The 15,522-nt window shown below is 40.5% G+C and overlaps 2 protein-coding genes across 15 annotated transcripts in view; both read right to left on the bottom strand.

Annotated features, from left to right (window-relative positions):
- Positions 1-3,180, bottom strand: part of inpp4b (inositol polyphosphate-4-phosphatase type II B) — a 152,969-nt gene extending 149,789 nt beyond the window's left edge. Inside the window, exon 1 of the mRNA XM_029164323.2 lies at positions 3,153-3,180. Within this exon, the coding sequence (XP_029020156.1) occupies positions 3,153-3,165 (13 nt within the window). The 5' untranslated portion in view covers positions 3,166-3,180. The remainder of the gene's footprint in view (positions 1-3,152) is intronic.
- Positions 3,181-3,702: 522 nt separating this feature from the next.
- Positions 3,703-15,522, bottom strand: part of gab1 (GRB2-associated binding protein 1) — a 36,490-nt gene continuing 24,670 nt past the window's right edge. For 6 of the 14 annotated variants that reach the window (XM_029147936.2, XM_029147991.2, XM_029147969.3 and 3 more), the window contains 10 exons: positions 14,127-14,355; positions 13,887-13,979; positions 12,799-13,481; positions 11,263-11,357; positions 10,693-10,996; positions 9,085-9,177; positions 8,215-8,308; positions 7,524-7,647; positions 5,586-5,714; positions 3,703-5,497 (listed from right to left, as the gene is read on the bottom strand). In XM_029147936.2, coding sequence (XP_029003769.1) covers positions 5,339-5,497; positions 5,586-5,714; positions 7,524-7,647; positions 8,215-8,308; positions 9,085-9,177; positions 10,693-10,996; positions 11,263-11,357; positions 12,799-13,481; positions 13,887-13,979; positions 14,127-14,355 — 2,003 coding nt within the window. In that variant the 3' untranslated portion in view covers positions 3,703-5,338. Of the gene's footprint in view, positions 5,498-5,585; positions 5,715-6,628; positions 6,705-7,523; positions 7,648-8,214; positions 8,309-9,084; positions 9,764-10,692; positions 10,997-11,262; positions 11,358-12,798; positions 13,482-13,886; positions 13,980-14,126; positions 14,356-15,522 lie in introns of those variants that run through there. The other 8 variants (XM_029147943.2, XM_029148008.2, XM_029147957.2 and 5 more) reach the window with 8 other exon arrangements.

Below are 15,522 nucleotides of genomic sequence, written 5' to 3'. Positions count from 1 at the left end.
CATCACCAGCATCTGTATCTGTTCTCTGACATCACCAGCATCTGTATCTGTTCTCTGACTGCTGTAAAGCATCACCCTCCTGAATGACAAAGGGATTCCAATGACTGGCCCTCGGGCTCCTGTTGTCTAAAACCCACACAACTGGGTTCAAATCCTGTCTTGGTCACCAAAGATGTGCCTGAGAAGGGCTCCTACTGGGGATGGTTAAAAGACTAATTTCCCCATTGTAGGATCAATACAGTATGAGCAACTTGTTCAGGAACTAACCTACATCCGGGCTTGGAAGAACATACAACACAACTCATCAGGAACGTGGCCAGATGTGGTCAGATATGCATACAGGCAGGCAGGGGACTCACATTATGTGATGAAATTATAGAAGTGGATATGGGCTAAAACTTAAATAAACCTGAGATTTAAATTTTCACTTTTCTAAGGTAAAAAATGAAAGGTGGTTTTGAATGGAGATCTACAACGGCTAAAGAATGTGGTTCCAATTGACTGGTGCTACACTATTTTGTTTTGAACTAATTATGTACATACTGTAAGGAAGAAATTTCAACTGGAAGAATTCTTTAATCAAAATCCAATATGTGGTTCAGCTGTTCCCTTAATTTTTATGAACTGTGTATAATTTAAAATGTCTAGTGCAATAATTGGTTTTTCTAAAACTAACATTTATTTCCAAACGAAGGCCAAAACAGTAATTTGGCTAGGATAATTACCAGAATTTAATCAGTCAACTAAATTATTCTGCAATAATTTACATTTAATTTTTAGCACAATTATGAAATTGCTAAATTTGGGTTTTGGATCATTGTCAATACCTGTCACAACAATTATCTGACATTTTACAGACAAACAATGAACTACACAAATAACTAAAAAACTAATACACATAGACAAAAGAAAATCAGGGTTTGAAATAATAGTTTTAGATGCGTATCGCATTATATAGTTTCAGACAACACAGATCACTAGTATGCTTCCCAGTGCATAGGCAGGTTTTTTTGAAATATTATCTACAATAGTTGCTGGCTGTGAAACCAAAGCAGAAGCATTTGAGGAACCTGCAGCTCCCACCACTCTGTTAATTAATTGCCCTGCCGGCCCAATGATGCCTACTAAGGTAAACATATCTTCATTATCAATACATGTGAGTTTCTCCATTAATATGACACGCGTCTGCATAATTTACTTTTCACTCATACTAATGGTGTTAATTATCTAGACATGTCAGTAGGACTTTTCTGACAAGTGCACCAGTGCAATTTATCATTTAAACGCACGCCTCTACAGTATTTTCAGCATCAAGTACACAGCTCTTTAAACTGGTCTGGATATTTCATATGCCAACTAAATGCAGGACAAAGTACAGCCTAGTTGTCTCTACAAATGTGTATCTCTGTAAATGACCCCAGAAGACAGCACCCCAGTCACCTTACAGAGTACTCTCATCAGTCTCGGCAGCGGTCCAAGAGGACAAGCTAGGCTCAACGAAGCCCACAGGCTCCCTGCTATCCTGAAACAGACCCTCAGCTTGCTCTTAATTATTCTGTTGGCCCTGTTAAGAAGCCAGAAACTCTGTCTATGACCCATTACTCACACAGTGCCAAAGAAACTGTATAGAGGCTCTACAGGCTGCACAGTCTATGACCATAGAGGTGCTGCCTTGACTTACTGTACGATGCTATTTAAATAATCGTTTCAAAAGGAGAAGGGATGTAAAAAAATAAATAGGTGGTTGTTTTTACATTTGCAGTAGTTTTAAAAACATATTAAAGATGTTTTAAAAAAATGTTAAAGATGTTGCGAGGTGCTCTTCGGGTCCCTATGGTAAAGTAAGAGGCAGAATCCTTGCCATGAGCCTAGATGATGACATATTAGTAATTTATTTCTCACATCTTTTGCATATGAACTCTGAAATCATATACATTTAAAATGATGTCAGACCCTGTTAACTGCAAGTAACATACCTAGTAATTAGGATATTTGCATAACTATTAAAGGTTACATACTATAAGTGTAGGGAATGACAGACTCAACTCGGACAGACGTGAATATTGCAAATTCATGAGATTATAGAAGACAGTTAATACACTCAGAATTAACTGTAAGTCTCTAATAAATAAACTAATCTATGTGAAGTAAATGCTGAGGGGAAATATATACCATGATTTTAATAAATACAAACAAAACTAGAAATAGAAAACATGAGAACTGTTTCCAAGACAATGTCCTGAAAACGACCAACTAAGTCCATCTGAGGTTTCAAAGCAGCATCTAAATGATGAGCTCAGTGACTGCGTGGCAGCACCCTGGCCTGCAAAGTTCACAGAGAGGAAATAAATGTAATTGTGTCTGGCACACGAAGCGTCCAACGCGAGGAGTGACTTCAGTGTGGAACAAAACCAGAGATCCGCTCAGTGACTCAAACAACAGCGCCATCTAGTGGCCAATGAAGCTAAAACAACAAGGTTCCTCCTGGTGACTCCAAACTATCCTGGCCTCCTCCGTTCCTATTAGACATGTGGGAAGTTGCTCAAATAAACAGTTTAACTGGTTCAGTGACTGCTTCATCAAACACTTCAAAAAAGTGACTAGGATAATAGGAAGGAAAAACCTGAAAAGACCTGACAACAAATGCAGGGGTCCTACTAAGATCCTGTCTACTGTTCCTAAATAATTGCTGCTAATATGTTTATGTCCTAGTGTCTTAGGTGTTTAAGTGTTCATACGGATTATTGCTTAAGCTGCATGTTTTAGCAGCAGGTGTCCATCATCCTACTTCCTCAGGGGAAACCAGTGGCTGCTATCTAAATGACATACATCTAAGTTATTGGGAAAATGTCTTTTACGTTTGCAATTTACAGTTTATTTTGTATATTGGTGAATTAAGCTGGAGTTTCCCCAAAAATGCTAAGTTCAGCAGGAAGGACAATATTAGCAAATTAACATTGATGTTACAGCAAAAACAATAAAATCATGAAACACTGGCTTTAGAAAACCGGAACGAATAGGAGAAATCTTGAGGAAAATGCAGCTAACAACTAGCAGTTAAAGTCATAGGAGTAAAGTAGCTAGCGGGACTAGTTAGCTACCGTAAATAATGCTAACTTTAAGTAATTCAAATACATACAAACAACACTTACCGGTGTATCTCATCAACTGGTGATTTATATGCAAGCTGTAACTCCATGTGATATTAAACAAATCTACTCTTAACTATTTTAAAACTATAGTTAGCCTTAGCATAAAACCTCAATCTCATCAAAGAAGATGGCGAACAGTTTTAAACTCCTAACTTGTTCCCGCCAACATATTTTAGTTAAAGATAATTACCTAAATCTAAATGACAATTAAGCATATATGAATTAACACTACCAACATTTTCTTTCAATTTCAAACAAATACTTACATTTAATGCATTTGTATATAAGTTGTCCTCTGTTAAATACTTATCTCAAGAGCATTATGACCTAATAGCAAAGTTAAGCTAGGGAGAAAACCTGTGCCCCGCTGCGCCACGCGACCGCGCGCGTCTCGTCTTTGGCGGCAGACTGAGCGGAAGCGTAGATTCTCAGCAGCGCGTGGTCACTCCCACACAACACACCTCTAACCCACGCAAACCGTAGGGTTTCATCATAGTGTTTACGCTTCCCACATCCATCACGTGATCACGTTGAAGAAAGACAGCACATGTAACACATTTGATTTTATTTAGTCGACTTTTAAAATTTACATTTTCTCTTGAGATTCATTAAAAAAGATAAAGCATCATCAGCTTTGCAGTCTGAGACCTAGACAAGGACAGGGTGACGTTGAATGAAGCGGCTTAGTAGGCACATTTTTCAAACAGTACGTGTTCTTCTAATTGACGGCAAAGTATGTACAGCCATGATTTATGGTGGTAGCACATGCTTCACGGCACATGTGACAGCTCACAGGTTAGTAAAGCACAAGTGTTCTATATGCAGTCAAAATCCTTTTCACCGAGTAAAAAGGTCTTAAGTCGACTACGTACGTCAGTCAATAATCCAAAACTGGCAGCTCCACCTGAAATTATTTAAAACTAAGAGGAGGGAAGAAGAAGAAGCCGGAAGATTATCACTGAACTCATGAAACAAATTGACAGGCGCTTGAAAAACTAAGAATTCCAACAGACTTAAGCAAGTGTTTGAATGAATCAAGAATACTAACCTAAAGGTGGACATCGTGCACCTGATGAACTAACTTGCAAAATAAATTAGAAATGAATAGTCGTCCTACTTTGCACTTATGAAGAGTACCTGTTTTTCTTTTAACAGCCTAAGTTTGATACCATTGCATAACTTAGAGAAACGTATTACGTTCTTTTAAAAACTCACAGTAATTCATTCATTAATCACAAATCCTGATACCACCTACGACAGGCACAGGATTCTACCCTGCAGAATCCATATACCTTCAGGTTAAACATGCTGGATATTCCATACAAGTAAAAGGACACTTTTCTTGTCTATATACATAACACTTTTGTACAGTCTTTGCACTTCCATTAAAACAGAGTGAAGCATCTCCACTTAAAAAGTAGATGGAAATTTCAGTGGATTACACCTTGATTAAATCCAAAGCCTTAATCAAGCACTTTGTTACATGTAAAATATACACGTTTACCTGCCTCTGAATGTTTAAAAAAGTACTAAAACCTGCCAAGATTCTGTAGCACTGGGTTATGTCAGAGAATCAGACTCACCTTCACAGTCAGTTCAGCTATCTACTATGATTTAGTGAGAGCAAAAAAATAGTAGAATATGACATGAACAGTGCCTACAGGAATTCATCTGCTCAAACAGGACGAATTAAAAACTCAAGACTGTTAACCAGCTATGCCCACAAGTAGAGTGTTGTATTGGTGCTTTGTAACCATATTATTAAGTGATTTACTCTAAAACTACATCAACAGCATTATAATTTAAGGAAATGCTAACTCCGGATCAGCCCACAGGCTACTGAATATGAACATAAGAAAGAATTTACCCATTATAGGAGGCAGTGAACGTTCAGGAGTTGCTGCTTAAGCCAAACCCCGAAGACAAGTCCAGTCATTACACCTGCTTTCATACCACGTACAGCTTATTCCTGGCCTACACTCCTTTCCATGTCTGTACACACAGTGCTGTCCTAGACCTGACACTTGGCAGTGTAAACTAAAGACAGTTGTAGTACTTGCAGAACTACACTGGTTGCAACAGACCAGGAACCTTGTTTAGGTGGAAGGCATCAGTTGAACCCTCCCGCAGCATAAACCGAAGCCTACACTAGGGGACGAGGCTCAGTGGTTTAGGGGTTGGGTGGGTCACTTGGGTCCTTTGGAAGGTGTGTCTGTTTCTGTAGATTGGCGACCGTCGTTCCAGGCCTCCCGGGTGCTCTTAAGAGCCTGTGTGCGTTGTTGGTCTACGACCACATAGTCAACACGCTCGTCCGATGCTGCCATGCCAGTTCCATTGCTTTTCATCTGACAAAAAGAAAATGTCATCATAAAATGTATATTGTATACATGTGGCTCAGGGCGACCGGAGGGATTCAAGCTAGTTCCTTCGTACCTTCCTAGGTGGGGTAGATTTGCCAGAGTCGAGATCCAAATCCAGGTACTCCACCTGTTTGTCTCCTTTCGGTTTCACCATTGGGCTGCTTCCACCATCTGTAGTCATGGGCGCTCCAAGCTTCATGTTCTACATGAGCCAGAGAGTGTCATTTATTAACAGAACAGTCTCTTAAAGCAATGTCAGACTGAAAGAGAGTTCATTTGTACACACACTCCTGTTGTCACAAAAACCAAAATTTATTTGCTAAACTGAGTAATATTTTCCAAAAGGCATCAGTGCCTTCAGATCGGATCCAGGCATAATCGGTGCCTATACTGGACATTTCAAAACTCATGTAAACTGTCCAGTAAATTGGCGCAAGTACTACAATTTTAATACATTTAAGTGAATTTGGATTTTAAGAATAATTTCGATTTGATGTGCGAACATATTCTCATCTTTCTGGTTCCATTTGTAACAGGCATGTTTGTTCCCTAAAGAAGTAATAGACTATACTGCCAAAAATTACGGGATCCAAATCAACATGCCAACTATAGACACTTCCAAGATGAAACTACTAGCAAAAGCTACTTTGACTTTTTTCATGTTTTAATCAGAACTTTGTATTTTTCCACATATTTTCATAATTTTAACAAAGAACAAGGTCTTGTGCATGATTCGTTTTGCAACAATGAGAACTTGAAAGCATTTTAGGCATTTCCTATTGGTAGAAATCAAAATTCTGGTAATGTGACAACACATGAATATACATTGTGTTAATTTTTAACTACAAGAGTGGTGGCATTATTAGATCTATAATGGTGACAGAACTAGCTCACAAGTACAAATCATAATAGGAGTGACTGCAAACAAAAACAAAAGTGCAACCTATGTATCCAAGCCACAGATCTTAAGCTGGTGTTGGGGACTAATGTTGGGGATTGAGAACAGCAAATCCAAATGTGATCTGGTAGTGAATTTAATTAAAACACCTGAAACTGGCAAACCGTGCTGTTCTGACAGGGCAGGCCATGCATGTCTAACCTGGCAACCCTGCTCACCTCCTCTATGGTGTCAAGTTCCTCCACCTCCCTCTTTATAGGGGTGATGGGGACTGTGCAGTAGAAGGACTCCTCTCTATAAACAGTTAGAAGGGACCCAGAAGCAAAGGAAGGGAGAAAAGAACAGTAGATGGTCAAGACTGAAATGCAAGGAAAGAAAACATGCAAAGCTAGAGCCTGGTGAAGCCGGAGAAATGAGGAACTAGAGAGAAAGAAATTAACATGAATGATGAAAGTCAGTAGTCAGATAATTTCAAAGCAAAGGTTGAAAAATGTGAGAAAAAAATGTTACAGCAGGAAAAACTGGAATAACTGTGCATCAAATACCCAGACTCTAAAAAAAGCATCCCTACTGGACAAACAGGTATCCCTTCCTCAGTCCCCGTGAACAGAGCAGCTCTGCTTTACCCAGTGCAAAAGGGATCTTTACAAGAAGCATGAAGCAAGCATTATTGAAGAACACAATCCCTGCAAAGCAAAAGAACAAAAAGATAAAATAAGGAAAGTGAAGCACCATGACAAGCGAGACTGAAAAGAAGAGTTGGGAGTGGTGAGGAGTCCGTCTGCAGCAATGAGTGACTTGCATAGCTGAGGGAGAGGAGAAATGACAGGTGATAATGCCATTTCTAATGGTGCTGTACAATATCACATCAACTGCAATTTAACCTTTTAGGCTGCATGATGTTCAACCCCAACAAAACACACTGGCTGCTCCAAATCTAGTGTAGTTGTGGTACATTTGTTGTGAGGCTGAGGCAAAATGGACTCAAACCACAAAAACAAATAAATTGCAAAAAAGCACTTATCACATTTCCTGTACCAATCAATGATTTCAACATCAAAGTAAATAATTCATGCAACTTTTTATATCAAAAAACAGTTGTGTGTTACATACTGGTTCATCTGCGGACATATTAGAGACCATGGCTACATAATTGTCATCACACTCCTCGGAGTCAGTGCTGGAGGCCGTACTATGCACTGACGGGGGTCTTGTTGGCATTGGAAACCTAGAGAGACTGAGCAGCATTCACAATGTTTACACACCAACTTCCAGGCAAATACAGTCTCTGGTGAGCACAAAATATGATACAGACGCAAGAGCCACAGCTATAAACCCCTTTAAGTCCCTGCAGCAACACAAACAGAAATAGACCTCATTCCAGATAAGGCAACAAAGTGCACTCAGCATAAGGCAGCTTTGAGGCAGATGCCAGACACATTTGTACGAGCAATGTTACTTTGGTCACGATGTGACTACAGTAATGCATAAAGTGTTAGCGGCTACGTCTTTGGTTAATTATACTCACTACAAAAAGGACAAGTTCACACAAAGAGGCCCTTTCATGTAACTTTGTGTTTGTAAAACAAAGTACAGAAAGATGCACAGTGCCCATAACACCCTCTGCAGCTTTAGCATTTTAGTCAACAGGAAATAGGGTGCAGCAATTGACTTCTTTATTGTCTTGTGCCTTGTATTTGTATCAGTCTTTTTTTTAAAAAGACCGATACTTTGGGGCTGAGTAGTGTGAACATGTCCTAAGTTAGCAATATGTAGAGGTATGAAAACTGCTTTTGATACTTACTCCCGAGCAAATGACCGTGTGACAGGAGATCGGACAGGAGTGCAGGGCTCCTCCCATTCTGGCAGGGGTTTGATTTCCAGTGGAGCAGGTTTTCCTGGAGCAAGGTACATATGTCAGTCAGCCACTGCTTTAGGCTCATGTTTACAGCACTGTACATGTAGCTGACCATGGTTCAAAAACAAAATGTATGTGGAATATTAGGCCAAGTCTGTGTGTGTATTAGAGGAATATTGGGGAATATGTAATTAATTAATTCATATGTAAAAACAAGTATTTTATCTTTATTTTATATTTAATCCATTGATGTTTGTTTACATGTCTTCTAGCAAATTAGTTGGACAAATTCTTGATGATGGACGCTACTGCAAAAAAGCCATAAAAACATTTACTATCAGTTTCAAACAAAAACGCAACAAGAACTGTTAGTGACTCAGAACATTGGATTCACAGCATAAACAGTCTAATCGGAGCAAGAAATTATTTGGGTATGGTGTTAAACGGTTTATTTTTAAAAGGCCTGATATAACGGCAGTGCTCTGTACGTACAACACACCATGCCCAAAACGCACACTCATCCACCTCCTGCGGCGATTTAAAATATATAAGACTGGATTAAAGCAAGAGCTTTGACACCTATTTGATAGTTTAAACCTTTGAGTAGTTCTGGGTGGATGTGCTCGTGACAGACAACAAACACATTTTAAGAGGCTCTGATTTGCAGTTATTCTCACATAGAACCAACAGGTCTGACAAACAAAGAGAAATCTCAGTGCACCAAAAACATCATCATGCAAAAGTTTAAGAAAACAGTTTGGACAGAACCAGGTCAAAGTCAGAAACACAAAAGGCAGTTCAGTGTGAAGTACCTACCCTTGCGTCGTCCCCTCGGGAATTCACCTACGGTTTGAGAGTCGGTTCGCTCTAAACCGACACCTTTTGCTCTTATTATTTTAGGACTCTGACCTGATTGGTAAAAAAAGACTTGGCTTGTTATAAAATTTTTGGTGATAAATCCTTTACAACTGCTCTGCCATGCAAAGCACAATATGAGACTTTGTGAAACAACAGAACTACACCCTCACATACAACCAATCACCTTTTTTGCAGCACATTTATTAAGAGGATCATCGTCATGACAACAGCAGACCCATACTGCCCAACATGCACCTCACTCCATGCACCACGGCTTCCCACACAAAGCCTGACATCACAGCTGTGCATGCATGATGAGTTGAGTGTAAGAACTAAGAGTACACTGAGAAATCATGTTATGTTGAGAGGAACACAAACAAATATGCAACGCTATTTGCATTGAAATTCATTTTAATGGGATGACACACAGCGTTAATAGTGTGAAGTCAAGTGTTGGTCACGTCAAAAGAGACAAAAAGAAAACAAGTGCAAAGTAGATGAACAGTGGCCAGTGAGTTCAACTAGTCTAGGAGAGTCACAGATTTTTAGCATGGCTCATGGTGAATAAAAAATTAAAAAGGCTGGGATAAAAATTTCAAAAGGACCAGATGAAGATGAATTAATCCAAACCGTCTACCTTAAGAACAAAAAGCAAACAGAGGAGATAAAACACCAAAAAATATGCACTCTGGTGTTTTAACTGTCTACATGCTATGTTTGGTGAGCAGGGCTGATCTAAAACTAGTTAGGGGTGTAGAGAAGGAGTCACATGATTTGAACTAATAAACATCTTTTATAAGTCATAGTTTAAAAATGATAAGTGCCAAATTTGGTCATGACTGGCTCAAAAAGGCTCTAAGTCATGGGAGGATTCCCCAGTAGGAACTAATGTCTCATTTTTGTGAGTGACAACAGCAGCCCTGGCTTTTCGTTGGCCTGTGTTAGGGCCCCCATGACATTCTCAACGGCCCATTACTCAGCCTTTCAATCTGCCCAGATTGGAATTGCCATTGCTATTAGTTCTTTCATCAAAGAGCTCCATTCAGACAAAGGGAACAAAGGGGATGGAGGTGACCACTCCAGGCTTCAGTCACTCCATGGCACAGTGACTGGCCCCCTCCAAAATGATCTACAGCGTCTCTTGAAGTCATGTCAAAAGTGCTTTTGACGAGAAGCTAACAGTGTTGAATGTAGTAAACATTAAGATGTGGAAAAAGCTGGTCAAAGATAGATGAGAAGGAAGATGATGGCATTTAATATACCACACTATATCAGAGAAAATATTTCTACATTCATAAAGTTAAGAGCACGACCAAGAGGGACACAGCAGAGAAGGGTTCCAGGTGAAGACATGTCATACAGATGGCTTTGTGACGACGAGCCAGCACGGAACAGCAGCAGAGTGAGGCCAAGCTGGGTTGCTTATTGCATTAGTGAACACTGGGCATACTGAAGCAACTTCGGTGCAACATTACACTTCAACACAAATCAACCCTGCAGCTGAAATGTGATTATTGGCATACGGAATCACGGCGACGCATGCATCCACACGCAATGATTGCTCACCTTTGCGATCAGGTTTGAGATTCCGATCCACAGGTGGGGGCTGGCACTCATTGATGAGCATTGGCCTGCGAGGAGGAGTCTTGGGACTGGAGCGGAAACCCATGTGGGCAGGAGGGGGCACCTGCTTTCCCAGAGAAGAAAACTCTATGGTGCTTGGAGTCATAGGCACATAGTTCGCTTCGTGCATTGGCTCTGGCAAACTGCCTGAATGATGATGTGATGGGGAGTTAGCGCTCATTGGTACGTAGTTCTGGTCTACCTCTTCGGTGGACTGGCTGCCCACTGGCATCATTCCTTTGTTTTTCTGACGGGGAAAAGAGACACAGCTGGAATGAGGTCATAGCAATGCTGTTTCCCCACTTTGGGACTAATAAAAGTTCTCTTATTCCTACAGTATGGCAATGATGCTACCGTTAGATCAATTAGAGGCTAAAAAAGCTCAGAAGATTCATGAATACAGTTGTATCAGGATTATGAATTACAGTGACTACTACTAATGTATGTGATCCAAAATGTATGTTTCTACTCTCCGCAGTAAAGTTTGCTTTTAAATGCTGATGTTACACTTACAAAGTAGCTGTTGAAGCTTTCATTGAAGTCAAATGAACAGCTTTTGTCAGAGGGGAATGATCTAGGAATGTCATAGCAGTCCTGCGATCCAAAATCTGAAGAAACAATGCATTAAATTAGGACACATTATTGCTATATAGAAAATAAGTCACTGGAGTTAAAATATTTAACTTTTAATTCATTATCTGCCCATCAAAGCATGTAAAATTAAACCCCCACACCAGAACTAAAAAACTTTATATTAGGCAATTCCATGCCATAACAGATTATTATTATTACTATTTTTATTAACAACAAGAACAATATTCTTGTTGTTAATAATAATAATAATAATAATAATAATAATAATAATAATAATAATAATAATAATAATAATAATAATAATAATAATAATAAAGTGTTTTCCTGACTCTGCAAAGACATCTAAAGTCTACACGATAGCTCTACTGTGAGCACTTTGGGAACATTATTACCGTTTTGCATTGTCATTAAGCACTGATGCAGCCACTAATGCATTTTACTTACAGCCAAGTGCTACAACAGAGCTTGGAAAGGCTCGTATGACTGTGGCAGCTGTGGAAGAATAAGTGGACGATACTATGACAACAAATAAAATACACTGCAGTGTTGCCATGTTCTGGCGTATTTACAATTTATCACCACTGTTTTCATCAGTCAGTTCAGAGACTGATGATAAACCGTAACTCTCACCTCCATCCACTGTAAAATAACAACAAATCCTCAACCTGATCCTGGGATATTCCCTATTTGTACAAACACTTCTCCTTTGTGTGTTTTGAAAAGACACCAAAAACAAAAGGAGTTTCAATCAATTACTGTATCTTGCCATTATTACCTATGTAATTACACTTGTCACCACAAGAGGGGAGATATATGGTCAGTCCTTCCTTCCTTATTCTGTTCACTTCTCTCTTTTTACCATAAAGTGCTGATCTATTTTGAGCCTTCCTGAAAGTAACATTGTGCACTGATTTAAGATTAGAATTTAAGAAGTTGAGCATTGGCCTGTGGGGAGGGGTCTTGGGACTGGAGAGCAGCCCATGTGGGCAGAAGACATGATTCATAGGCGCATAGTTCGCTTCGTGCAACTTAAGAAGCTACATTACATTGGATGTACTTTCCAAATTTATGCAACTGTAGCCATAAAAGGCATGTGTCATCTCCTCTGGCTGTGCTTTGTCAGATTTCATTGAAAACCTCTCATAACAATAATACGACTCATCATTATCTACCTAGATGACAGTAAGCAACAGGAAAATTGTTTGGTCTTTACTGAAAAGATTGCTTTTCAGTAAAGACCCTTTAAATTAAAGCCGTTAAGAAATGGGCCCACATTGAGCTTTTTAAAACCTTTGGAAAAATGCCTATCGTTGACGTCCTTGATGAAAACTATCACTACACTATACAAAATGAAGCAGCTTTATGATGGTGTCTTAAGTGTCTTTAGGTTTGTGAAATACAACATCTCAAAAAAAAAAAAAAAGGAAAAAACTAAAACTCGGCAACAACACAAACCTCTGCGAAGGCGTGCACAGTCCACAGTGCCAATAGTGTTGCTGCGTAAAGCCTTATTCCCAGCACTAGTAGGCACACAGTAGTTTCCATCAGTCTCTGAGGCTGAGCGAGGCACGTGATAGGTGTCCGTGGGGGAGCGCTCAGCTGGAGGTGGTGGGGGTCCTGAGGTGGAACTGAGCGAGGGTTTGGGTGGTCTGGGAGGGGGGACTACATCTCCCCCACCCTCCGAGCCTCCAAGCGCTGTAGATGAAGACACTGTGCGGGGCACCTGGTAGGTGCAGTTAGCGCCAGGTGTAGGTGGGATATCATAACTGATGGATAGGTTACGCATTTGTGTCTCCATGGAGGGCTTCCGCGATGGTGTGTTGAACACATAAAGCTCAGAGTCTCCTCCAATGTCTGGATGAGCTGGAGGGGAAGAGGCTGACTTTGGGAGTAGCACAGTGTCCTGGGAAAAGCTGCGAGGCAGGTTGTAAAGGCCGCTGTCTGTCGAGAGGGAGGCACCACGTGATGGAGGCGAGTCGTAGATGGAAGAGGCAGAAGCGGGCGCCGGGTGCTGTGGGAAGAAGCCGTTGTGTGAGGTGTGTTTAGCTGAGGAGGTGGAAGTAGGCGTCCGGTGAGAGGGGAGGTTGTCATTCAGGTCTGTCTCTGAGGAGGTAGACTTGGAACACTCAGCATGGGCTCTGGAAGAACACACGGACATGCCAGGGAGTTAAACACCCAGAACACAAATAAATTGATTTACAGGAGTGAAGAAAGAAAACCACAGTCAGAGTCAACCTCCACACCCATGTTTGCAAGCCATAGTTAACAACACAATGCTTTATTCACACACCTTGTATCAAGGTCAAATGGATGTCTGTACGGGTATCTTCCTGCATGCAGTGTCATTAAATTGTTAGGGATGCTTTATTCTAGCACAGGTAGCGGTTTTCCAAAACCTTAAAGTCATCCTCACGTGACATGAAAGTATCGTCTACAGAAGGGCATATAAATCTAGCACGATATCCATGTTTGTGTTTTAAATCCTTTCTTCAACTAGACGTGCCACACACACGCAGGCAGTTCCAGCTGGACTGGCCACTCACACACTAGTCTGTGGGGAAAGAGTCTTGCTCTCACACTCCTCCAGGAGTAAATACTCTTGATCTCCTTCCAGTGGAGATTGAAGCTGTAGTGAGCTACACACACACCAACACAAACACGCAATCACGCACGCACAGTACAGCAAGAAAGTACATACAGATGAAATCATCATCATCATCAAACACCCAGTAATGTGGAAAACTATATGATGCAATGAACATGCTGACAAAAAACAAACTCACCTGTTGGGTTCAGGCCTTTTGCTCTCACAGTTAACTAGCCACAGGTAATCCTGAGGCTCTTCTGAACTGGACTGAGAGTCCAGGTGCCGTACGCTGACTGGCTGATAGGGTGGAGGAACACTGGACAGCACAGCTGCCGCTGGACCAACAATGTTACCTAGTGCTGGATGTGGAGGAGTATCCACCACTAGGCCTCCCAGGGCTGACTGATGAGCAGCCTTTGCTGCTTCTGAGAGAGAGAAACAGGGCTAGGATTACATGCTCTGAAGATTCTGTGTTACCGCAACATATTTACAAGGGTCAGTGTCACTGAATAGATGATTAGTTAGACTATATCATAAGAATGTAGAGAATGAAAGTGTCAGTTTAGCACATGAAAGGGATCAGGTTTGCACACGTGTACAATGTGCTGACATGATGAACTTTTACAAAGCCAAAGTGTGAGTTAGATTATCGTCAATCACTTTTGGTAAAGAATTAGATGAAAATTTACCTGCTAAACCTCACATACTTTAAGAAAAGTTGTGGTTCATAATTCAACTCTGTCACTAAACACATTTCATAAAATCTAATCAATCCTAACTTAATTACAGCCTATGTGTTGATCCTGTTATGATGGCGCATGTTAAAAGCCTTCAACTGTATGGTTAGAAATCTGAAGTTCTTTCAGACACCTATTGTTATCTTCTATATCCTCTATCTGTTTGTGTCACATAATTAACTGAGGTGCTCAGTAGTTGCAGGGTAATATCTACAAATGCAGGCAGTAATAAAACCACACACACACGCGCACACAAGCTAGTAAACAAATGATTATGGTATTTGCCTTCTGAGTCCCACACACTCCTTCTCAGACAGCATTTCCTCAAGGGCTTTGCTTTGTCACACTGTATCATTCCTCTTCAAATCCTTCTGCTCGAGTCGAGTTAAAGAAGCCAGGATGGCTGATGTGTATGCTGGCTGAAATAAACCCGTGCTTTCATTGCACATCTTCCTACAGTTTTTCTTTTCACAACTTTCCTCCCACTCTTCATCACTATTATGGTTCTATCTCATGCAAGGTCCCCTCTTTTTCTTCTTTTTAGAGTCAATTTGCGCCTCTCTATTCCTCTGCTATCTTTGCTGCATGAATCAGCTTTAAGTGCTGATTCATGCAGCAAAAAGAAAAGTCTCCTCTGTTCACATTCAGAGCCATCGCTTCCCAGCCGTCCTAATGTTTGCTCCTCTGATATCCGCCAAGCCATGAAGCACTCTAACATGACCACACTCCCACACAACATAAGAGTGTGAGTTGGGTCTCCCAAGTGTAAGTGCAATCTAGTGCAAAAGGAAGACGCAAGGACATTATTTTTTAGAAAGGACTGTAAGGAAGACAAGGATATTCATCTATAAGACC

The sequence above is a fragment of the Betta splendens genome, chromosome 1 (assembly GCF_900634795.4).
Source record: "Betta splendens chromosome 1, fBetSpl5.4, whole genome shotgun sequence".
Classification (NCBI taxonomy): Eukaryota; Metazoa; Chordata; class Actinopteri; order Anabantiformes; family Osphronemidae; genus Betta; species Betta splendens.
This window is presented reverse-complemented; position numbering and strand designations above follow the sequence as displayed.